This window comes from Alosa alosa, chromosome 1 (assembly GCF_017589495.1).
Source record: "Alosa alosa isolate M-15738 ecotype Scorff River chromosome 1, AALO_Geno_1.1, whole genome shotgun sequence".
Classification (NCBI taxonomy): domain Eukaryota; kingdom Metazoa; phylum Chordata; class Actinopteri; order Clupeiformes; family Clupeidae; genus Alosa; species Alosa alosa.
This window is the reverse complement of record NC_063189.1, coordinates 14,894,950-14,916,656: the sequence shown is the minus strand read 5'-3', so window position 1 is coordinate 14,916,656 and position 21,707 is coordinate 14,894,950. Positions and strand designations below refer to the sequence as shown.

Genomic DNA, 21,707 nt, shown 5'->3' with positions numbered 1-21,707 from the left:
ATGTGTTGTGTTCTGAATACATTGAGCCACATTACTGACCAATCAGAGTCCCACGAAGGAGCCGTAGGATTAAGGTTAGTGCACGGAACCACTGACAGACGGCTTTAGAGCAAGCAGCAGGCAGACTGAAACAGTGAAATTATGCTGTGTGCACATGTCCGTTCGCTTGCTGAGGGCAGCTGGTGTGAAAAACTGCTCTTTCTAACAGCATAGCAGTGATGCTACCACATTTTGTAAGGAGTAAGATATTTAGGTTGTAAATAAGTAGTGAAAAACAAAAAGGGGTTGTTTATCATATCATCCTGGCCAGTATTCAGGCTATCTATTTGGCTGTGAGTTTTTTTCACCATGTTTTTCTTTTTTTAAAAACTAACTACTAGAAATAGCTATGTATGTGAGACCATTACACATGATGCAGCGGTCTGGTCTTTAATCGGCCAAAAAAAGTGTGACGTGAGCCGAGAGTGCCCACCTGTCTGCGGAATGCTGGGCCCAAACGGTGTGCTGCTGCTGCTGCTGGACTTTGAGGCAGCGGGCTTCTTCCTGACCACCAGGGAGCCCAGCACAGCTTTGGCCCCCAAGCCTCCAACACTTCGCTCCCAGGTCTCTGGCTGCACCCGCTTCACCGGCGCAGTGCTCCCCTGTGGGGGCAGAGGGGGGGAAAGGAGGAGACAGAGGAGGGGAGGAGGAGAGGGTGAGTGAGTATAGACAAGTTACGACAAAATGGAATTATAAAAAGTTACTTGTGATACTGTTGAAGGATGAAGGAATCACACATATTTTTCTTGCCCTGAATCATAACTACATAACACACCTCTAATAACAGAATTGGACTCAGAGAGGAAAATAGGATCCCAGTTCAAAATACAGAAGCTCCTCTTTAAAACAAGAGACAACTGTAAAGACCAGCTTTTTGTCCAACTCTTTTACATTTCTAAAGAATGCCTTTTGCATTCAATTTATGTGTGGATACCTGTGTTCGATCTGTATTGTCTTAGCTGGCCATGGCCAAAGATTCCCCAACACCCGCTCATGCATAAAGTGGCCATTTGCTCTTTGTTCTGGCCCCTCTGCTGAGAGGTTAACTCAGGCCTAGTCCACACGTACCAAACCGATCTTTTTTTCCTCCGTCTTCCCTGGAACAGTATCAAGAATATTTGCATCCAAACGGATACATCTCAACACGTCACTTCATATCCCAGGCCTATACTGTAGGTGTATAGGTGCACTGTTTCTTTACAGAAATTGACCAAAGCTTGCGCGCTGTAGGCTATACAAACAGACAGAATAGGCTACGACAAAAATGGCTAGTACAAGGAAACCAGAATTGTTTGTTTGTGTGGACTGATAGTGAACTGTCAACTGTTGTCAACTGTAAAACGAATAAACTTCAATTTTACGGTTTGTGAAGGGTGCAGTCCCGTCCTTTATTTGGCTAACGCAGGTACAAATAATCTCCTTTACTTTCTTTGGTTGTAGGATAGTCCGCGATTCACATTAGTTTCGGATATCACCGCCAAGTGCATAGGCTACCTTACGCTAGGCCTACCCAAGTTCTAGGGTATTCCGTCGCCACATTTATAATATTGCTATAATACCTTCATTAGTAACAGTCGATACTTTTGCCTGCATCAAATCGCGCATTCGCATTTAGTGCTCCATCATCGGCTTAACATGAGTCCTAGGCGTCTTTGTATGTTCATATTTGACTTCACTAGACTGTGAATGCATTTATTTATGTTGTAAGACATGTAAAATAAATGAATGACACCAGCACTACGCACAAATTAATTTAAACTTACACCGCACTTCCAATAACTTCTGACTAGTTCTCTCGCGTCACTGACAGTAGCTAGAATGCATAAAAAAAACCCGGGAAAAACACTGTTCAGTCCACCAAGTCATAAGCTATTGGTGCTGCGCAGCACCAGTTGTGATATTTATCTTACTGAGTGTAATCGTAGGTAATGTCATGTATAAACTTGTGTCAAGTCCATGGCAGCTGAGGTGTGGCGATGACGTCATCAATAGCCTACGCAAGTATGCGGTTTCGCCGTCCAAACAAACTCATAAGGGCTACGGTTTCAGAGGACCAGGTTTCAAAAAAGTGCGGTTTCGGGCAGTGCGTTTACAGGATTCGGTTCCGGTGCGTTCAACCCAAAAAGAGTCTCCGTGTGTACGGGCCCTCAGTCCTGGGCCTACTTGATGTCTTATGGTGAGATGGACCAACCTCATTATCATACAGTATTGGTCTGTAATGTGTTGTGAGAATAATGCATTCATGTTTGGTCTTGAAATAATACCTTTACCTTAACATAAAAGTGAGCTTCCATTGTGGGAACATTTATAATAAATTCCATGCACACAACATCAGTACCATCTCCCTTAATCCAAACTGGGATAACAGTACCCAGCTGTACACAATAGTTTGTTGTGTGAGGTTATCAACATCAATCAAGACTAGGGAAGAGCAATAAAAGAATAAAAACAAACATAAACAAATAATGGCATAATGGTGTGCTGTACCTGGATGTCTGTGCTGTTTGCAGTTGTGAGGATGTCAGTGGGCCGCTCTGCAGCGAGCTTCTTCACTGCTGACTTCTCTTTCTCCTCGTCCTGGTCGGAGTCGGAGTCAGAGTCCCTCAGTCTTTTCACCAGGGCTCTCTCCAGCATCTCCCTATGGGACGGACAGAAGGAGGAGCGGAAAGGTGATGGTGAGGTGGTCAGCAAGTATACAAAGATCTGCTACGGTTCACGTGGCGCAAGTGTCTTTATCACAGGATTACATGAGGTTCCCTGCGGACACAGTGTTTCCCATACATTGACTAATCTGTGGCGGGGCGCCACAAAATCAAAATCGGCCGCCACAGATGAATATTCTATGTTTAATTTAATTTAAATATAAGATCAAATCCTTGCATTGCCATTGAGCTGCACTTTTTACGCACGCAGCCTTTCCTTATCCCGCCCCGCTCTCTGTCGTAGCCTGCTGCCCCTCGTCTGCATGTGCATTTAACCAGAGAATGTCTAATAAGGGGCTCTGATTTAACAAAATATTCACGATTGTTGAAGGATTGTTGTTGCCACATAGAAGCATTGCATAGACGACGTCTGGCTAAATTGCTATTAAATCCGCTTAGCATCGTGACCATGCTGAAGCGCAAATTTGTTCAAAACTGCTGCATTGAAGTTAACTCTGCTAAGGTCTTATCACAACATAGTAGGCTACATTGAAGAGACTAAACTTAAAGTTAAGTTATGCAATCAAGCAGTATCTCAAAGCTAACGTTAGAATACTGTTTGGATGTAGAATTTAGCATGCTTAGCCTACTTACAGCTGCTTGTCAATTTCGTTGAAGGGCTCATTTTATTGACTGACACTGAATGTTTGCAAAATCCCGATGTAAATGGAAAAGTGTTTTCCAAAAGTGCTTGTCCCAAGGAGAAGTAGGAACCTTTATTTTAACTTTGTAGAAAACATTATGAATTGGGTATGGGCAGCCGTGGCCCACTGGTTAGCACTCTGGACTTGTAACCGGAGGGTTGCCGGTTCGAGCCCCGACCAGTGGGCTGCGGCTGAAGTGCCCTTGAGCAAGGCACCTAACCCCTCACTGCTCCCCGAGCGCCGCCGTTGTAGCAGGCAGCTCACTGCGCCGGGATAAGTGTGTGCTTCACCTCACTGTGTGTTCACTGTGTGCTGTTTGTGTTTCACTAATTCACCGATTGGGTTAAATGCAGAGACCAAATTTCCCTCACAGGATCAAAAAAGTATATATACTATACTTATACTGAATTGCATCCACACATCAAACATTATGAATTGCATCCACCCCACCCCCCTGCTGAGTCATCCACTGGGACATCCACGTTCCCTCCCATTTGTGGTGACCATGCAGACTTAACAATCGCCACTACCCTACAAGTGTACCAACTGTACCAAAAGGAGTTTCAAGTGGATTATAAAGTAGAACACTACTTTCCTTTAGTGCAATACCAGTTCCCTTCGGGGCAATAAAGGTTTCATTCAGCCTATGGCTACCAGCCCATGGTGTCCGCAGCTGTTGGGTGTGTCTGCAAAGGGTCATCACTGAGCCACCAAGACCTCATCCAGAATCTCTTTCTTCACCCCATGTACAACGTACACAGGAATTTTACATAGTCTGGCTGGGTCTTCAATTTCTCTCTCCACACACACACACACACACACACTCACTTGGTCTCGCGCTCATCCTCCTCCACCTCTCTCTGCCGCTGCTGTTGCTCCAAGTCGCGGTACTGACCCAGCATGCCCTCAAAGTCCACCTGCGCCTGCCGCTGGTTCAGCTCCTTCAGTTCCTGCAGGTTCTCCAGAACCTCCATCTCCATTTTTGAGTCCCGCGTTCGGTTCTCCAGGACCTGTCATAGCCAAAGCAAAGCGCAACTGTCACTGGAACCTTCTTATCACTTTCTTTTAGGATTACTTTTTTCCCTGACAGGTTTCTACTTTATAGGATAAATATAGGACAAATACTTGTACAATTACTTTACTCATACCGTTCTCTGCTCCAGAACCAGACTGATTTGGACAAATGACCTAGCATACAAAAGGAATATGGTTCTGGCCAGTGGTGTCATATCTTGTAGCATATGTTAAACATACCCAATGGTGTCATATCTTGTACCATATGTTAATCATATGTTAAACATACCCAATGGTGTCATATCTTGTACCATATGTTAAACATATCCAATGCAAGCAGGTGTAAACTATGTCTTATCCCAGTCTTTCTACTGGAGTACAATTAGCTCCCCAGAGGGAGTTCTCAGTCACGGATGTACACAATTTCTGATCCTTTCCTAGTCACCTTCATGGGATTGTTCAGCTCCTCTTCCTCCCGCTCCCTCTGTATCTTCTTCTCTTCCTCCTCAATCAGCTTCTCTGCTTGAAAGTTTCGTGTGGCACCATGCTCCATTGCATAGTCCGTGTTCTCTGGGTCCGTCTGTGTGGGAAATAAACATGCCATTAAAGTCAGATCTGCCTGTTGGATTTCATTTGACAAAATTGTAAGAACAAAATACCAGAGACGGTTGATAAAGCATTCTAAAGTATCTTTGAAAATACCTTCACAAGGCATTACATGACATGTACACAAAATATAGAAGGGAACTGATCAGTCACTCCAACTTGACTCATTTTCAAATTCAATGTTTCAACCATACCATGTTTCCAATCAATAAATCTTAGGTGACTCGCACGCACACAATTTTAGTGGCATACCTTGAAAGTGATCTCAGCCAGGCATCTTGTGCATTTGATGTAAAATCGGAAAATGGGCAGTCCCATGTAGTGCTCATTTTGTACTGTTTCTTTCCGAGCGTTGAACTTTTTCCCCTTGTATATGTACTCACCGCAGGTCTTGCACCTGTTTTGGTCACAATACAACAATCAACTTCAGCTCACATTATTTCAGTACTAGTTTCCTGCCTTAAAATGCAGTGATGCAGAAAATTCAGTGTGGTGGTAGTGTGTACGTCGGAGTCATTCGATATCCGTTGGATTTCCCATCTCAGAACGGAAATCGAATGACGGTGACGTACACACTACCACCAGAGAGGGTTAAAGCGGAGCTAGTAATCAAGGATCTTTGCTACCACCACACTGAATTCTCTGTTTCACTGCATTTTAAGGCAGGCGACGTCAACGGACCGGAGTGGATCTTACCTCATGTTGAATGGGGCCATCAATCGCACAACATACTGACGGTCTTTAGGTAGCTTTAGCTTGGGGATTTTCGAGGGGTCGAAATCCGGGGGATAGTATTTCTGCAAAGACAGACAGTCATGATCACATCATCTTGTTGTCTTCTTGAAAACGTCAACATTATTCCAATTTATCAGATTAACAGTAACAAATACCACTACCAGCTAATATGGCCAGCCAGTCATATAATCTCATCATGAAAGTGCAATTTGCGCAACGTTAAAAGGTTAAGGTTAGTGATGGTAGAGCTGTGACACTGGAACCAATGGAGACATAAGAGTATCAATCGTCAAGTTAATTATAAAGTGCTGACTTAAGTATTTGTTTTGAAAGACTGCTATTCTGTTTGTTGAGCAGAACTGAGCTGGTTAGCCAGCTAACGTTAGCTAGGATAGCTACAAGCAAGTAGTAAATTGGCCAATGTCGGTAACGTTACCGCGTTGGTATGGGCAGTTATGTGGAAAAGAAACACTTACGTTCAAAACTTTTCGTTCGGACATTCTGAACCTGTGTTAAAAAACTTCCAACAATTGTAAGAGGCTCGAATTATAAATCTTCCGGTGACAACAGAGAAGAGATTCTTCTTCTTCTACTACTATTATTTTTCTTCTTCTTCTTCTACTACTACTTCTTCTCCATTTTCATCCAGACAACCAATATACTGGCTCTTTATTGCCACCATCTGTTAGAATACGTAGCTGCATATTTTTTATAAAATATTTCTCATCAGCTGTTCTTTTTAAAAATAACAAACTCCACAGATGATGGAAATCATGTTACCTTTACTATTTCAGTTAATACTACCCAGCTTGAACTATAAACCCAGACAGACATCAAATTTGACTACTACTAGCATTTCAAATTACGCTGATCCGATAGGTGGCGATCACTGCCAATTACACTCTTTCACCAGTTCTTACACACGCAGAGGAGGGAGAGACAGAGGAGCAGTTGATTGTTGTTGATTTTGCCGTGCTAGATGCCTTTTTCGCGTAATAAACGTATTTTTAGTTATTAGGATAATTCATTGTGTTTTCTTATCGAGATTCATATTTATATTTGATGCATTACCCAGCGGTTAAAATGACTAACGCTAACTGTGGGTCTATACAGACACAGTTGGGTGCAGTAATGGAAGTCTTGGCAAAGGCAGCTATTGCCGAAATAATCAAACTTTTTGACGACAGTTATGCAGTGTTGCGCCTTGAGATTTCCCGACATCAAAACGAGAACGAGGACCTGAAAAGGAAATTACAGGAGGCGAAAGAAGAATTAAGGACTGTACAAATACGAATTGAAACAGGTGAGCAGAGGTGGGCACTGGACAGCTGTAGTATCTTTCAAATGAAACGGCTGGGTCAAATGTATAAGTATATATACTTTTTTGATCCCGTGAGGGAAATTTGGTCTCTGCATTTAACCCAATCGGTAAATTAGTGAAACACAAACAGCACACAGTGAACACACAGTGAGGTGAAGCACACACTAATCCCGGCGCAGTTCTTCAACGGCGGCGCTCGGGAAGCAGTGAGGGGTTAGGTGCCTTGCTCAAGGGCACTTCAGCCGCGGCCCACTGGTCGGGGCTAGAACCGGTGAAGCACCCGATTTGGTTCCCCGTGCAATTAATTTTTCCCCTCTAGGTCTTTACACGGAAGCTCTAGTCGGTTACCGTAGCTGAAAACACGGAAAACGCAATACAGCACTGTGAATACGCACGGTAACCTAGCAACAACGCAAGAACTTCAAAACAGTGGCGTAAAGGAAACAGGATTTCCGGGGGAACCAAATCGGGTGCTTCACCGGCAACCCTCCGGTTATAAGTCCTGAGTGCTAACTAGTGGGCCACGGCTGCCCTATGTGTGCGGAATGAACAAATATTTTGACCACTGACTACATAGCACAAAGTCGATGGATTTGCCATCCTCCTCTTACTCAGTAAATATTAGATGTCAGTGTTTGCTCTATACAGTTCACACAGAGACACATTTCTTGCAGGGAATGCACCTTTTCCCCTTCTGTCATGCCTTGAATCCTGTGTGTGTTTTACCGGCAGATAACATGGTACAACACGACTGGAGCAGCCCATTGAGAAGTGGGACACTGGAGGCCAGGAGCGACAGCCCTGAACAGCCTCTGAGCATTGAGGACAAGGTGTGCAAATATTGTACAAGTATGTGAAATCAGAAGAGAGGAGAGGGCGAGAGCTGTGTTAGGTCAAAAAAGTATTTGAAAAGATCAGGTGCTCTTCTGTTTCTTTTTAGATAAATAGATACTTTATTGATGTCCTTTTTTACAGTGTTCAAGCAGTCAAGGACAGGATTCAACCCTGATGCAGATCAAAGAGGAAAGGCTGGAGGATGACTTATGGAGCCAGGAAATAGGTGGGCACATGCATACACAGGCCACACACACAGTGGTTAACAAGCTCTGAAACATGGGCGGATTATGAACTTTCGGGCCCCTGGGCCCAGATGTATTAAGGGCCCCCCACTAATTGTCGTATATGTGGGAGGGGGGGTTTGGGGGTCCTCCCCCAGAAATGTTTTAATTTGTTTGATGTGATTTCCTGTATTCTGGTGCATTTTGGGGATGGCTAATACTAAATGACTAATACTGCAATCAGATTCATAGCCTACATCCTGATTTGTTGATATTGAGGCAAGGATTCCATGCAAAGGCTTGGGCTTCAGGGCCCTCCTGACCCCTTGGGCCCCTGGGCCTGGGCCCAGTAGGCCCGTGAAGTAATCCATCCCTGCTCTGAAAGAGTGAAATACATTTTAGGTCATGATCTGTTGTCTAGCTCATGATTTGTATGTATTTGTGTTCTGTACTGAGGGTCTTCCTTTTGAACTGCTGTTGCAGAGCCCATGAAATACGAGGTCAACATTGCTGATGACTCCCGTTTCAACCAGCGTCTCTATGCAGAAAGCTCAAGTTCTCAACATCTCAGAGAATCAACCCCAGGACAAAACCATACATCCTACACCTTCACCCAGGACCCCCCCACACATGTGTCGTTCATACCAAATGCAAACCCCCATCTCACACTTCCCAGCATCTCAAACGCACCCCTGACGTACACACAGCGCTCAAATACATATCCCTCGGACCCTGCCACAAGCTTTACAGGCGTGCATGAGCCACGGCTCAGCCTCAAACATGCACAGACTACCAGCCGAGGCCGCACACATGCACAGAACTGTGAGGAGACAGTGGAGTTCGGCGATCTGAGGCTGAAGGCTGAGCATCAGGAGGGGAAGCAGGCGGCCATCTTGGGTCACCAGGGCATCGGAGTTCACGCTGCGACTGGACTAGAGAAACAGACTGAGAGCCAGGCAGTGGACCAGGAGGACGCTGACCTGTGGGGTCCCCTCACGGAAGAGGATGAGGAAGAGGACAGCGATACGAACCATAGCTTTGACGACCTGCTCTACGGGGTGGAACAGTACTCCCATCCCCATGGCGACAGCCCAGGAGACGTGCTGCATGTAGACACCTCACAGACGCCACCTTCCATGGAGGGAACCAGCATGGAGGGCTTCGCCGTTGCTCCAGGGACCGATATGGCCATAACACAGCCTCAGCTACAGTCTCCACAGAGGACGGCTCATCAGGGACACGCACAGGCGAGACGGCCGGCGCCCCCTGGTGGTCCACAGTTCCACCCGCGCCTGCCCCTGCCCCCTCCTGAGCTGCCCCTCCACGTGTGCAGCATCTGCAAGAAGGGCTTCACCACCTTGTCTTACCTGCGCAAGCACCTGCGCAGCCACTCTGGCGAGAGGCCCTTCACCTGCTCCATCTGCTTCAAGCACTTTCTGTGCTCGTCGCACCTGACCATCCATCTGCGCACGCACACGGGCGAGCGGCCGTACGCCTGCGGTACTTGCGGCAAGCGGTTCACACAGCAGAGCAGCCTGAAGACGCACCAGAGCGTCCACAGCGGCCTGCGGCCCTACCGCTGTCCCCACTGCGGCAAGAGCTACACCCTCATGCACCACCTCAAGAGACACATGGGCACGCATGAGAAATGCTAAAGACGAGAGCAACACCCTGATGCACCACCACGAGAGGCGCATGAGAAATGCTGAAGACGAGAGCTACACCCTGATGCACCACCTCAAGAGACACATGAGAAATGAAGACGAGCTACACCCTAATGCACCACCCTCGAGAGGCGCATGAGAAATGCTGGAAGACGAGCTACACCCCTGATGCACCACCTCCGGAGGCGCATGAGAAATGCTGAAGACGAGAGACATGAGAAATGCTGAAGACGCAGAGCTACACCCTGATGCACCACCACGAGAGGCGCATGAGAAATGCTGAAGACGAGAGCTACACCCTGATGCACCACCTCAAGAGACACATGAGAAATGCTGAAGACGAGAGCTACACCCTAATGCACCACCTCGAGAGGCACATGAGAAATGCTGAAGACGAGAGCTACACCTCGGATGCACCACCTCAAGAGACATGAGAAATGCTGAAGACGAGCGCCACACCCTAATGCACCACCTCGAGGCGATGAGAAATGCTGGAAGACGAGATTACACCCTGATGCACCACCCCAGAGGCCAAATGCTAAAGACGAGAGCAACACCCCTGATGCACCACACTAGAGGCGCATGAGAAATGCTGAAGACGAGAGCTACACCCTGATGCACCACCTCAAGAGACACATGAGAAATGCTGAAGACGAGAGCTACACCCTAATGCACCACCTCGAGAGGCGCATGAGAAATGCTGAAGACGAGAGCTACACCCTGATGCACCACCTCGAGAGGCGCATGAGAAATGCTGAAGACGAGACTGTGGCGTATCATACAGACAGACACTACTTAAGGCAGCTTCACGTTCAAAGTGGAGTGCGCTGCACTGGCCACTGGGTTTGGTGCAAAATCATAGTAGCCACTGCTGTTGTTGTTGTTGTTGTTGATGTTGATGAATGTTGTTGAACTGAGCGTGGTGTGCATGAGGAATCGGTGAATGGCACGCTTGCAATGCACAGCGCTTTTGCACGGTGCAGCAGCAAAGCGCTCTTGCGCCGCACAATCCAATGAAAATTATCGGTTTCAGAGCACAGCGCTGCCATTGTGGTATGGTATGTACGGCCCGCTATGGGCAGGCTGTTACGGCTACCTGTGTGAAACCTGACTTAAACGACTGTACACACAGACATGCACACACATTTGTGCACACACTCATACACACTTACTCAAACACACACAACTAAGTCAAGTACATATACACACACTCTCACTCTCCCTCTCTCTCACACACACACACACACATGCACACACACTCACACTCATATTCTGTTCAGAGGTGTGTTTCCTATGGAAATATGTCATGCAAGTACTGTTCTGTTTTATTGGTTTAGCAATCAAGGAATTTCTGTTAATTCTATCAGAACAAATTGCCCATTAAAGGTTGTATCAGCGATAGCGGGGATACGTCACTTCTGTTGATGTTCAAACAAAACAGAGAGCTAGCTCGCTACTCCCTCCCTCCCTTGCAATTAAAATCCTAAACGCCATCTAGGTCGGGTTATTACTTTGTTTTGCTTTTGAGGGGTTGCCAACCCTTGTTGGTAGCAATTGTTTTTGTGTACAGATCTCGGAGCCTAGGCTGCTATGGTGGATTTTCATGATTTAAAGGGATGTAATCATGGGTTTCATAAGGGTTTATAATATTGCATGGGTTTTCATGGTTTAGAAGAATGTAGTCATGAGTGTCATAAGTTTTTATGTCACTGCATGTGCTGTGAGCAGGGTGAGGTCATTGTATCTTGTGTAGGCCAGACCAACTATCAGAGGAGTGGGGTGAGTGGAAAAGTACTGGGGATACCTGGATGAGAGCATCTCCTTACATGGTCAAGGGAAGGGGATGTTATCCAGCTGGTGAGCACCGGACAGGACAGGGAGTAGGAGGCCGCTGTGTCTTATGATTTAGGGCCTGTCCAGCTAGGAAGAGAATCAGATAAGAAGGCCCTATTTCCCCAAACTGGAAAGAGCCAGAAAACCTCTATTTTACATATGTTTCCTATGCATTAGACAGGTTTGCATATAGTTTTATGCATGGTGGGAAGATGGTTTCCACCAATGTAAGCGACCCTGCTTAATGCTGATTGGTGAAAGGTGTTTTTGGGGATGACGTGAGAGGGTGGCACTTCTCGAGGGCCAAGGGGTATAAAATATAGTGTATAGCCCTCCGTAGGCAGATTTTGTCGGGGGCCCCAGCTGATGACATCTCCTCCCTATTGCTTTGATGGTTGGTCTGGACTTTGGTTAGGCTGTACTATCATTGCAATATGGAGAATAAAGATCAACAGTCTTCAGAAAGTCTTCTGTCTACATTGTCTCCTTCGGATGCCTTGTTCCAGAGTGCTAAATTACTAAATAGTCAAGTGGTAATTGTTAATTGGCAAATTGGATTCGGAAGTGGACATTTTCCATGACACTGCCTACAGAGACGTGTTTTTTTGATGGCCTGCTTATGGGGCAGGCAGCTAGTAGATTGTTAGGAAAGATTAGATGAATGTGATAATTTATGTTTGGGTCTTTTTTGGGCCTGAAATCGCTGATACAACCTTTAATAACCGGTTCCCCTTGCTAAATCTCAAGGAGACAGCTTGATAACATGAAATACTATGGTGATTCAAGACTGGACATGCTAATACACCACAAAACAACAAGGTATTAACCTTTTCATTATTCAATATTCAATTCATTATTTTTAACAAATTTTAACAAACGACAAACATATATGTTGCTGTGTTACCCATATTCATTATTTTTAACAAATTTTAACAAACGACAAACATATATGTTGCTGTGTTACCCATAGAACAAGGTGTGAACAACACTGACCTATCCAGGGTAGACACATGCTAATACACATGTCTGTCCACGCTGCACTGGTATTTGCATTGGACAAGTTACCAGTTACTAGAGTTGGTCTTTGAAATGTACATTCGTCAAACTGTACCTTTAATGAATATCCTTCTGTTTTTTGAGGATAGTTAAAAGGGAAATAACCTGAATGGATTATTCTGCTTTTCTGAATGATTTCTTCAGCTCCTGATATTATGTGCCCCAACCTTGCAGATAACTGACAGATAAAGAAATGTATATTTAAACACAGTGATGGTTGGCTGTGTCCATACTCCCAATAACACACATGCACACAGATACTCTCTTCAGTCAGCTGGATGTTGCAAAGACTGTGGAGAGGGCACAGAAGTTTAAACAAGTATAAATATATATACTCTTTTGAATTTGCTCTCTGCATTTATCCCAATCCGTGAATTAGTGAAACACACTCAGCACACAGCAACACACAGTGAGGTGAAGCACACACTAATCCCAGCGCATTGAGCTGCCTGCAACAACAGCGGCGCTCGGGGAACAGTGAGGGGTTGGGTGTCTTGCTCAAGAGCACTTCAGCCGTACCTACTGGTCGGGGTTCGAACCGGCAAACCCCCCCCGGTTATAAGTCCGAAGCGCTAACCAGTAGGCCACGGTTGCCCATGGTTTATGGTTTATACATAATAGGGAAGCATGAGTCTGGAACTTCATACTATGGAAAGGTAGAACCGTTTTAATATGTGATATTCTGGGGGGAAAAGAGAGGAACTAGTGAGAGCAACACAAATTGATTTTAAGCAAACAACCTAATCTACCTGGGGCACAATCAATTAAGAGTATGATAGTATTCCCGGAAGAAACTCATCTTGAAAGAGGCATTTCGTTTTTTTTATCATGTTTTGAATTGATGTCTCAGTGAAATCACACCTCAGTCCAGAAGATGGCAGTAATGCACGTAGAGTGCAAACTGCCAACAAAGCTCACAGAAGAAGAACTTTCTGCAGAGCGCCCCCTCTTCTGAGCTGAGGCAGGCAGCCCTGTGTACAGTAAATGTGTAAAATCAAAACACCTAGCCCGATCAGAGCCCGTTTACTTCTCTGGCCCAACGTAGAGGCTGAAGCATCATGGAGAAAGCTAAGCGTCGTCCTTTCACTGCTAGGTACAAATTAGATGCAATACAGTTGGCAAAAGAGAAGGGAAATAGAGCGGCCGGACGAGAATATGGCATAGATGAAAGTGTGATTCGGAGATGGCGTGCTAATGAGGAAAAACTAAGAAGTTTCCCAGAAGACAAGAAGGCGAATCGAGGGCATTCAAGTCATCATCCACAGCTCGAGCAGGATCTTGTGTCTTGGATAAAATCATTGCAAGAATCTGGGAAAGATATCTCAACAGAGCAAATACGGAGGAAAGCTCTTGATATGGCCAAAGTTATTCAGATCATTGGTTTCTTTGCATCTCCACATTGGTGTTGGAGGTTCCTGCGACGACATAAATTGTCCATCTGTCGGCGTAAATCTGTTAGCCATAAACTGCCAGAAAATTGGAAGAAGAAGAGTCTCCAAGTGTATGTCCATTAACTTATCAATTACAACCTCCCCCTAATAAAACGATTCACTGTGAAAGTGGCATACAATTTAGGCATGATGCGTTATACACTGATTTATTTTTTTTTTTTCTGACAGGCGACACAAAGTCCCTAGCAGTACTGGGCAAAAGAGAAAAGAGAAAATTCAGGAGCTGGAAGAGAAACTAAAACAAGTCACCAAAGAATGTAACAAATACAAAAAGAGATATTTCCGACTCCTAAAGCAACAGAAACTGCAAACAACCAATGTTGAAAATGTTAGCCCAGGGGATGCAGACACAAGAAGAATGCTTCAAGGTAAGTCTCTCCTTATCCCACTAGCTACATTACTGTGCATTTGTAATAGCCTATAATAATAATAATATATTATTGTTATTATAAACGTATTGCAAAACACCGCCCTTTTTAACAAAGCATTGTTCAAGTCTTTTAAAAAATATATGTACAGTCAATTTATCAATTTGCATCTTTTAAAATACGAAACATTTTATTCATTAATTTTTCCGCCCATCCTGTAGATGGCACTCAGTGTCATATCATTCGTACGCTCCCTAAGCTCCCGCGGTTTCCTGTTCTGTTGTTGTGATGTTAAGGATCTATTTGCTAAGGAATATTTGCAGAAATCTATTTTTTGTTTTAAAAAGGTAATCGTGTCGTGGCGCGATCTTAGCTACACTTCGGACAAAAACCCAATATCTCAAATGACTAACGTAAGCCCAAGTAGAAATTTACAAAGTCAATTGGCTTCTATCATGGAGCTCATTTCAAAGGCAGCTATTTCTGAAATAATCAAACTTTTTGACGAGAGTTACGTGGCATTGCGCCTTGAGATTTCACAAAATCAAAATGAAAAAGAGGCATTGAAAAGGAAATTACATGAAGTGCAAGAGGAGCTGACGTGTGTGCGAATGCGACTTGAAACGAGTAAGTAGTTTGCTAACCTTTAGCCAAACACTGGTGCAAAACTGAACGTGAAAACGTTGTGTCTTCTATGATTGAGACATAGCCTTAACCAAGCCCTTGTCTAATGTGCGTATACATATTTTTTAATTTGTCGGGGCACGTGTACAAATTTGAGTAAAAATAAATGAGCCATTCATTGTCAGTTACGGTTGTGTCGGGACAACTATTGAGGAGATCTTGAAATTTGAAACATGATCGCCAAATATTTGGGAACACTCCATCCTCTCTGGTACATGACCCCATCATCCCAGATAGCAAGAGGCTGGCGGACCACTGTCGGTCCATTGGGGGCATAGCTGGCATTTTACTCATCGGTTCTCTGGCGGTCTGCTGGCGGGTTGCAGACAAATTGCCCAATATCCCGGTGTTGTACCAAATTCTGTGACCTGTTTTTTTTTGGGGGAATGGACCACCCTGCTGTGTCCTCGTGTGACTGGCACCCCAGTCATGCGTGCGATGGTGGTCACTGGCCATACCTGCACTGGTGTCGACTAACGTTACTCCTCACAATGCCTTAGTTATGCTGCCATGTCATGGACTTTTCATGTGTCACCCCCTCTCCTCTCTCCCTCTCTCTCTCTCTCTCTCTCTCTCTCTCTCTCTCTCTCTCTCTCAACTCTCCCTCTCTTGCCTATTCTGACTATGGTATACTGTAACAATATATAGTACCATTGATTTACTTATTGACATTAACCATTTTGATTTTCAGTAATACTGATATATATACAGGCCTTACTGTCCTGTATCTGACCCTAGACAGATGGGTCAGGTCCTTGAGTCGTGGATCTGCTCGAGGTTTCTTCCTACAGTATGTGTCTCCATTTCTAGGGAGTTTTTCCTCCCCCCTGTTACCCTGTTACCCATGGGCCTCTCTCTTTCTTTTCTTTTCTTTTCTCTGATTGTCTAACACTCTGTAAAGCGCCATGATACATGTGTAATGTTTTGGCGCTCTATAAGTACAATTAAATTGAAATTGAAAATTGTTTTATTGGAGTCTATGAATGTACTGAGCTGTACTGGCTATCTGAAATGCTACCGCCAAGCAGCTGCCCAATCAACAGGTGAACTTGGGAAGGTTAGCCAAACCATCAGATGACTCCAAACAGCTCTCATCACTCCAGTAAACAAGTGGACTCACTCAATACACAGTTCACTGTTAGCCTACTTCAGCCAGATCAGTCACATATTTTGTAGGCCTACTGTCAAATTATGTTACCCCACTATAACTCTGCAGAAATGGACTGCTATTGTAGGCTACACTGCCATTTACATCAGCAAACACTTTACTTACATTATTGACAAACTCCTTGCTATTGTCTGTTAATATCCTTTTTGGCACCTCAAACTGATATACAAGGAGGCAGTTTGTGACCTCCACAGCATTTTTTCTGCAGAGTTACAGTGACATAATTTGACACTAGTAGCCTGTAGACCTGTCCTGCTGAAGTCCACCTGTAGGCTACACAGGAGTGGTGAGGGGTAGGCTTTAGCTCTACTCTGCAAATAGTATAGAGAGCGAAGATACACAGGCAGGCCTGTGGAGTAATATACCCACACCCGGTCAATGTTCCATGTTTCAAAGATTTACAAAGTGTATTAGAAGAATTACACACATAACAGAATTATCTCAGTGTGTCAGTACAGCTCAGTACATTCATAGACTCCATTAAAGCAGCGCCCTCTTGAGTCACAAAATTCGACAGGTCACAGAATTTGGTGCAACACCGGCCCTGTCACTGCAAGCGTCTCATGCTTGATCATCCTCATGCACACTGTGGATTTTTTTTTAATTTAATTTATATAGTATATTTAGTATTTAGTTTTTCTTATCTTCTACTGTCTCTATTGTACAGTGGAGTTTTGTTATATGTATATACTTATATTTACCCTTTTTGCTGTAAGTCATGTTGTGTGTAATGTCTGTAGGCTACTGAGACCTAGAATTTCCCCTTGGGGATCAATAAAGTATCTATCTATCTATATATTGGTGTAAAATATTTTTAATTTGTTCAGTTATACTCCATATATCATTTTATTAACTTTTCTTAATATTCATGACAAGTTAAATTTAAATAGATGGTGGTCCAACGGCGGACCACAAGTGGCACGCCACCGGCGGCATACCACCAGCGGTCCGCTATCTGCCAATCTGATTTTGCTATCTGGGATGAATAACACTTTATATTTTTTCCACAGGCTTACCCCTTTCAAACTGTCCTCCCCCTAGAGAGCATGCATTACAGGACTGGACAAGTCAAGGACAGGCCGTGACTGTGGGTGTCAACCCTCAACAGCCACTCATCAGTGAACACCAGGTCTGAACAAAAGTTCATGGTCTTTCTTTCTATCTTTCTTTCTTTCTTTCTTTCTTTCTTTCTTTCGCCCTGTCTCGTCTTGGTTTTTTATCTAGGCCTAGTGGAGCAGAAGTACTACCCAGATAGCAAAAAATCATTTTAATATCATTTAATGTCTTTCGTTGATATTCATGACAAGTTCAATTTAAAGAGATGGTGGTCCAGCGTCGGACCAGAAGTGGCATGTCACCAGCTTGTTCGCTATCTGCCAATCTGATTTTGCTATCTGGGTAGGCTAAGTCCCGTTTCACACCGGGTCCGTGGCGTGAACGTCGCGTGTCAGTTGCGTGGTGGCTGCGTGGCGTTTTCTATGTCTTTGCTTACCAGAAGCGTGTGTTATGCGGCGCTGCGGCGGCCTCTCTGCCAATTAAAACATCTCTTCTCACATCTTTTTTTTTTTTCTTCACTGTTTTGAATAGACCTCTGAAGCCATAAAAGGAGATCCAGTATCTTGAGATTTTTCCTATGAGACAATAACATGGGGATTTTGAATTATCACACCTGTTAAACTCTCACGGGGACGAAGAAATCGGAAAATACAAACGTTTTCCTGAACACACTTTTGTCCACTGCCTTCAAGTGTATACTGTGACCTCCGGTACATGAAGGCGGAACACTTTGATTTTTGCTACCCCAGAGCTAACTTGCGATGTAACTTCCCATTAAGTTAGATAGCTCTGGGGTAGCAAAAATCAAAATATGCCTCCTTCACGTACAGAAGATCACTGTATCCACTCGAAGGCAGAGGACAAAAGTGTGTGTCCTATTCCTAGCATGCACGCGTTTCGGCGCGGATCCAGTCTCGCCTGAGACGTACGTGTCACGCAGATGGTGTGCAAGGTCTAACCTGTTAACATGGGAGTCGAAATAAAAAACAGACACGCCACGCAGCTGACATGCTCACGCCACGCACCCTAACAGGGAATCTACACCAGGCACGTTACTGAAGCGCTCTCTTCGCATTGCATCTGCTGAAACAATTAGCTTCCACTGTAATCAATGGAAGTAGCTACACCAGACGTGATTGCGACGCGTACGTTTAAAAAAAATAGACCAAGCTTCTAAAATGGATTTTACGCATTGCGAACGTAACGCTTCAGTTACGCGCCTGGTGTAGCTTCCCACTAAGGTGTAGCCCAGTGCTGATTGGGGAGAGTAATGGTGTTAATTGATGTATATAGATATAGATCACTGGGGAGAGTAATGGTGTTAATTGATGTATATAGATATAGATCACTGTGGAGAGTAATGGTGTTAATTGATGTATATAGATATAGATTACTGATTTCTTGCAGTCTTTGGAAGAGGATCCTCACCTTGTGCGTATCAAAGAAGAGGGACCTACAGATGAGTTTTGGAGCCAAGAAGCAGGTGGGTACACACCAATACACATTGTACGCATATTGAAATCTTAAAATTTCAATTTATCCTTTTGGAGGATTTAGTTTTTCTGCTTACGTTGATGTAATGCTGTTACAGGGCCTGTGAGATTTGACACCACTGTTGCGGAGAACACAAGAGAACACCTGCAACTCTCTCAAGTGAGGACATTTGCTTGGCACTCACACAGCACAGGAACACACACACACACACACACACACACACACACACACACACACACACACCTCATTTAGGTGTGGTACATAAACATAAAATCAGGGCCAGTATCTCACATGGATTTAGCACTAAGCCCTACTAACAGCTGCACCTTCTTCCCTATCTTGACTATCCCTCTTCTCCCTCCCTTGACTTCGCTTGAAATGTTATTCTGTTCTATGCGAGTAGAACTTACTGCTGCACTAACAATATCCTAGAGGCACTGTACCTTTATTGTATCTTGATTATTGTACCTTGGAAGCCGCCTCCGCTTGAGCTAAATGACTAAATGTGTAAATGTGAATTTAGAAGAAAACTTAAAATCTCCATAAAAACACACACACACACTCAATTCAGCCTACCAGTCCTGTATGTGTTCAGTGTGTCGTCACACTCCTCTCCTGCAGGAGCCTGTGCAGTTCAGGGAGCTGGAGCTGAAGGCTGAGCCGCAGGAGGTGCGGGTGGCTCAGGGGGACTCCATGGAGCACAAGCAGACCCATAGCAGTGCCGAGGATTCGCGGTGGACCCCCCTCACCAAAGAGGAGGAAGTAGGCGCCCGTGAGGAGGCCGAGCACTTGCTGCCATTCCTGCCCCAGGTGGAGCAGGCGTTTGGCTACTTCCACTCCAACCCCATCAGCCCCGAGCATCAGCCAGAGGCGCCCCTCACGCCCCCATTGCCTCTAGGGCCAGGGACCAGCAAAGCATTCAGTGTTTCCATGGGAACCAACATGGCTTACGTGGCACCACCGATGCCGCGCCAGGGCCGGGGCATGGCCAGGAGGCCGATTGTCTGCCCGGTGTGCCAGAAGCACCTGCTGGCTCCGTCGGAGCTGACCAAGCACATGCGCTCGCACACGGGTGAGCGGCCGTACGCCTGCGGGATCTGCGGGGTGCACTTTGCGCAGAAGAGCAGCCTGAAGACGCACGAGAGGCTGCACAGCGGCCTGCGGCCCTACCGCTGTTCCCACTGCGGCAAGGACTACACCCTCAGTCACCACCTCAAGCGACACATGCGCTCACACTTCAGGGAGTGTGGTGGAGCCAGCCAGCCAAACATGCAGTTGCAGGGACCTTAGGGGTTGAGTTAAAACCATTTTTTTCCCTCAGTGATTAACATGCTTTTTATTTCAGCGGCTGGATTTTAAGTTTTGGTGTCTTGATATGTCATATTTGCATAAAGACTTAAAAGAGTAATAAATGTGAAAATTGTCATCGTCGTGAAGACCAATTTATTGCTTTATTGTCGCTTGTCATAAATTACTACCATCAGAAATCACGGAGCTTTCATAGTCCAGCTCCAGCAACAAATTCTGAAACGTCAACTAGTTTCTATAACAAATTGGACAATAATGTTACATTACAAACTTACAAACCTTCTATGTTAACATCAAAGAATAATATATAAATACTCTGTTCATCCATTCTATGATCCCTTTAAAACATATGCATATTAATCTTAAATAAACAACTGTATTTGCTCAAAAGTATGGCATGAAGTGCTTCTGAAAGAATATGCACCTTTACAGCAAAATCTTCCCAAGTTTCCCAGGTTTTGGAGGTGAGGTGGCGTTTACAAGGATTTACAAGGCGTTTGATGTTTACAAGGACTTACTGAGGCTAACCCACTCGAATCCTGATCCCTCTGAGCCCAGTTGTAGCCCCTCAACAGGCAGCTGCTGATCGCTATATATCCCATGTGTGCATGTATGGCAGTGTTGTAGTACTCGAGTCCAGGACTCGGACTCAACTTTTTTTTTGTAATGTCATTAGGCTATAATTGTAATATGTCATTAGAATATTATTTGGTATAGAATTTTAATATCTAAACTATTTTTAGTATTAATATTAGTGCAATGGAGCTTCATGTCATACATCACACATCACGCCATGTTCCTACAATAACGGATGTTAACTTTAACAGCGCCAAATGCCTGGAGACATGAACTGTCAGTGATGGGAGAGTGGGTAGAGTGTTCAGCATCCTGATTGCTTGGTGGATGAAGCTACTTGCTACTTGCCTGGTGGTGCGGGAGCGGAGGCTCCTGTACCGCTTTCCAGAGGGCAGGAGGCTGAAAAGTTTGTGTGCAGGGTGGGTTGTATCCTTGACAATCATTAGTGCTTTGCGGGTGAGGCGGGTGGTATAAATGTCCTGCAGGGAGGGGAGTGGTGCTCCAATGATCCTCTTAGCTGTGTTAACAGTGCTGGACTTGAACACTGGAGACTCGCACCTGGACTCGGACTCGAGGCATAGTGACTTGAATACAACTCTGATGTATGGTCCTGACCTGCTGTTCGTTATTCATATGAGTGCTATCGCCCATACTGCAGCTGCATGGGGAATGGACCCCTGACTTAGGTTTCCTACATGAGGAAATTGTGTCCATTTGTACCTTTAACTCGGAAATTAAACGTGCTTTGATATTGTGCCACCGGAGGGCAGTGTGTTTCTTCTGAGGGAGTGAATACACCAACTGGACAACAGCTGCCAGTCAGTTTATTTTTTTATGTTTTAAAACACCAGGAACTAATTGGAAATATTTATACAATTGTTATCTAATACATAAATACAAGCAAATTCTCCTGACTTTTTTAACTTCAAG

The 21,707-nt window shown here is 44.8% G+C and overlaps 3 protein-coding genes across 6 annotated transcripts in view; 2 read left to right on the top strand and 1 right to left on the bottom strand.

Moving 5' to 3' along the window:
• yju2 (YJU2 splicing factor homolog) overlaps positions 1 to 6,482 on the bottom strand; it is a 68,864-nt gene extending 62,382 nt beyond the window's left edge. The window contains exons 1-7 of the mRNA XM_048262070.1: positions 6,217 to 6,482; positions 5,702 to 5,802; positions 5,258 to 5,402; positions 4,845 to 4,979; positions 4,214 to 4,395; positions 2,527 to 2,677; positions 473 to 641 (exon numbers count right to left, since the gene is read on the bottom strand). Coding sequence (XP_048118027.1) covers positions 473 to 641; positions 2,527 to 2,677; positions 4,214 to 4,395; positions 4,845 to 4,979; positions 5,258 to 5,402; positions 5,702 to 5,802; positions 6,217 to 6,240 — 907 coding nt within the window. The 5' untranslated portion in view covers positions 6,241 to 6,482. The remainder of the gene's footprint in view (positions 1 to 472; positions 642 to 2,526; positions 2,678 to 4,213; positions 4,396 to 4,844; positions 4,980 to 5,257; positions 5,403 to 5,701; positions 5,803 to 6,216) is intronic.
• A 45-nt stretch (positions 6,483 to 6,527) lies between these two features.
• On the top strand, positions 6,528 to 9,868 carry LOC125306499 (zinc finger protein 629-like). Of its 2 annotated transcripts, XM_048261917.1 has the most exons (4): positions 6,528 to 7,043; positions 7,794 to 7,891; positions 8,037 to 8,121; positions 8,603 to 9,868. In XM_048261917.1, the coding sequence occupies exons 1-4, from the start codon at positions 6,803 to 6,805 to the stop codon at positions 9,772 to 9,774; spliced, it is 1,596 nt and encodes a 531-aa protein (XP_048117874.1). In that variant the 5' UTR covers positions 6,528 to 6,802; the 3' UTR covers positions 9,775 to 9,868. The 2 variants fall into 2 exon arrangements, with proteins under 2 accessions (XP_048117874.1, XP_048117881.1); XM_048261924.1 differs by lacking the exon at positions 6,528 to 7,043 and having other exon boundaries at positions 7,277 to 7,910.
• Positions 9,869 to 11,280: 1,412 nt separating this feature from the next.
• Positions 11,281 to 20,317, top strand: LOC125306523 (zinc finger protein 768-like). Of its 3 annotated transcripts, none has more exons than XM_048261954.1 (6): positions 11,281 to 12,435; positions 14,292 to 14,491; positions 17,354 to 17,472; positions 18,807 to 18,882; positions 18,991 to 19,052; positions 19,515 to 20,317. In XM_048261954.1, exons 1-6 carry the CDS (start codon positions 12,380 to 12,382, stop codon positions 20,181 to 20,183), a joined length of 1,182 nt encoding a protein of 393 aa, XP_048117911.1. In that variant the 5' UTR covers positions 11,281 to 12,379; the 3' UTR covers positions 20,184 to 20,317. The 3 variants fall into 3 exon arrangements, with proteins under 3 accessions (XP_048117911.1, XP_048117898.1, XP_048117905.1); XM_048261941.1 differs by lacking the exon at positions 11,281 to 12,435 and adding an exon at positions 13,620 to 14,173; XM_048261948.1 differs by lacking the exons at positions 11,281 to 12,435; positions 14,292 to 14,491 and adding an exon at positions 14,703 to 15,118.
• The last annotated feature ends 1,390 nt before the right edge of the window (positions 20,318 to 21,707 follow it).

What these genes read in the sequence shown, in the direction of transcription:
- LOC125306499 (XM_048261917.1), top strand. Translation starts at nt 6,803, where the DNA reads ATGCATTACCCAGCGGTTAAAATGACTAACGCTAACTGTGGGTCTATA. An exon ending in ACAAATACGAATTGAAACAG is followed by an intron (nt 7,044 to 7,793) that starts GTGAGCAGAGGT and finishes TTTTACCGGCAG; the next exon opens with ATAACATGGTACAACACGAC. An exon ending in CTTATGGAGCCAGGAAATAG is followed by an intron (nt 8,122 to 8,602) that starts GTGGGCACATGC and finishes CTGCTGTTGCAG; the next exon opens with AGCCCATGAAATACGAGGTC.
- LOC125306523 (XM_048261941.1), top strand. Translation starts at nt 13,731, where the DNA reads ATGGAGAAAGCTAAGCGTCGTCCTTTCACTGCTAGGTACAAATTAGAT. An exon ending in CACAAGAAGAATGCTTCAAG is followed by an intron (nt 14,492 to 17,353) that starts GTAAGTCTCTCC and finishes TTTTTTCCACAG; the next exon opens with GCTTACCCCTTTCAAACTGT. An exon ending in CACTCATCAGTGAACACCAG is followed by an intron (nt 17,473 to 18,806) that starts GTCTGAACAAAA and finishes GATTTCTTGCAG; the next exon opens with TCTTTGGAAGAGGATCCTCA.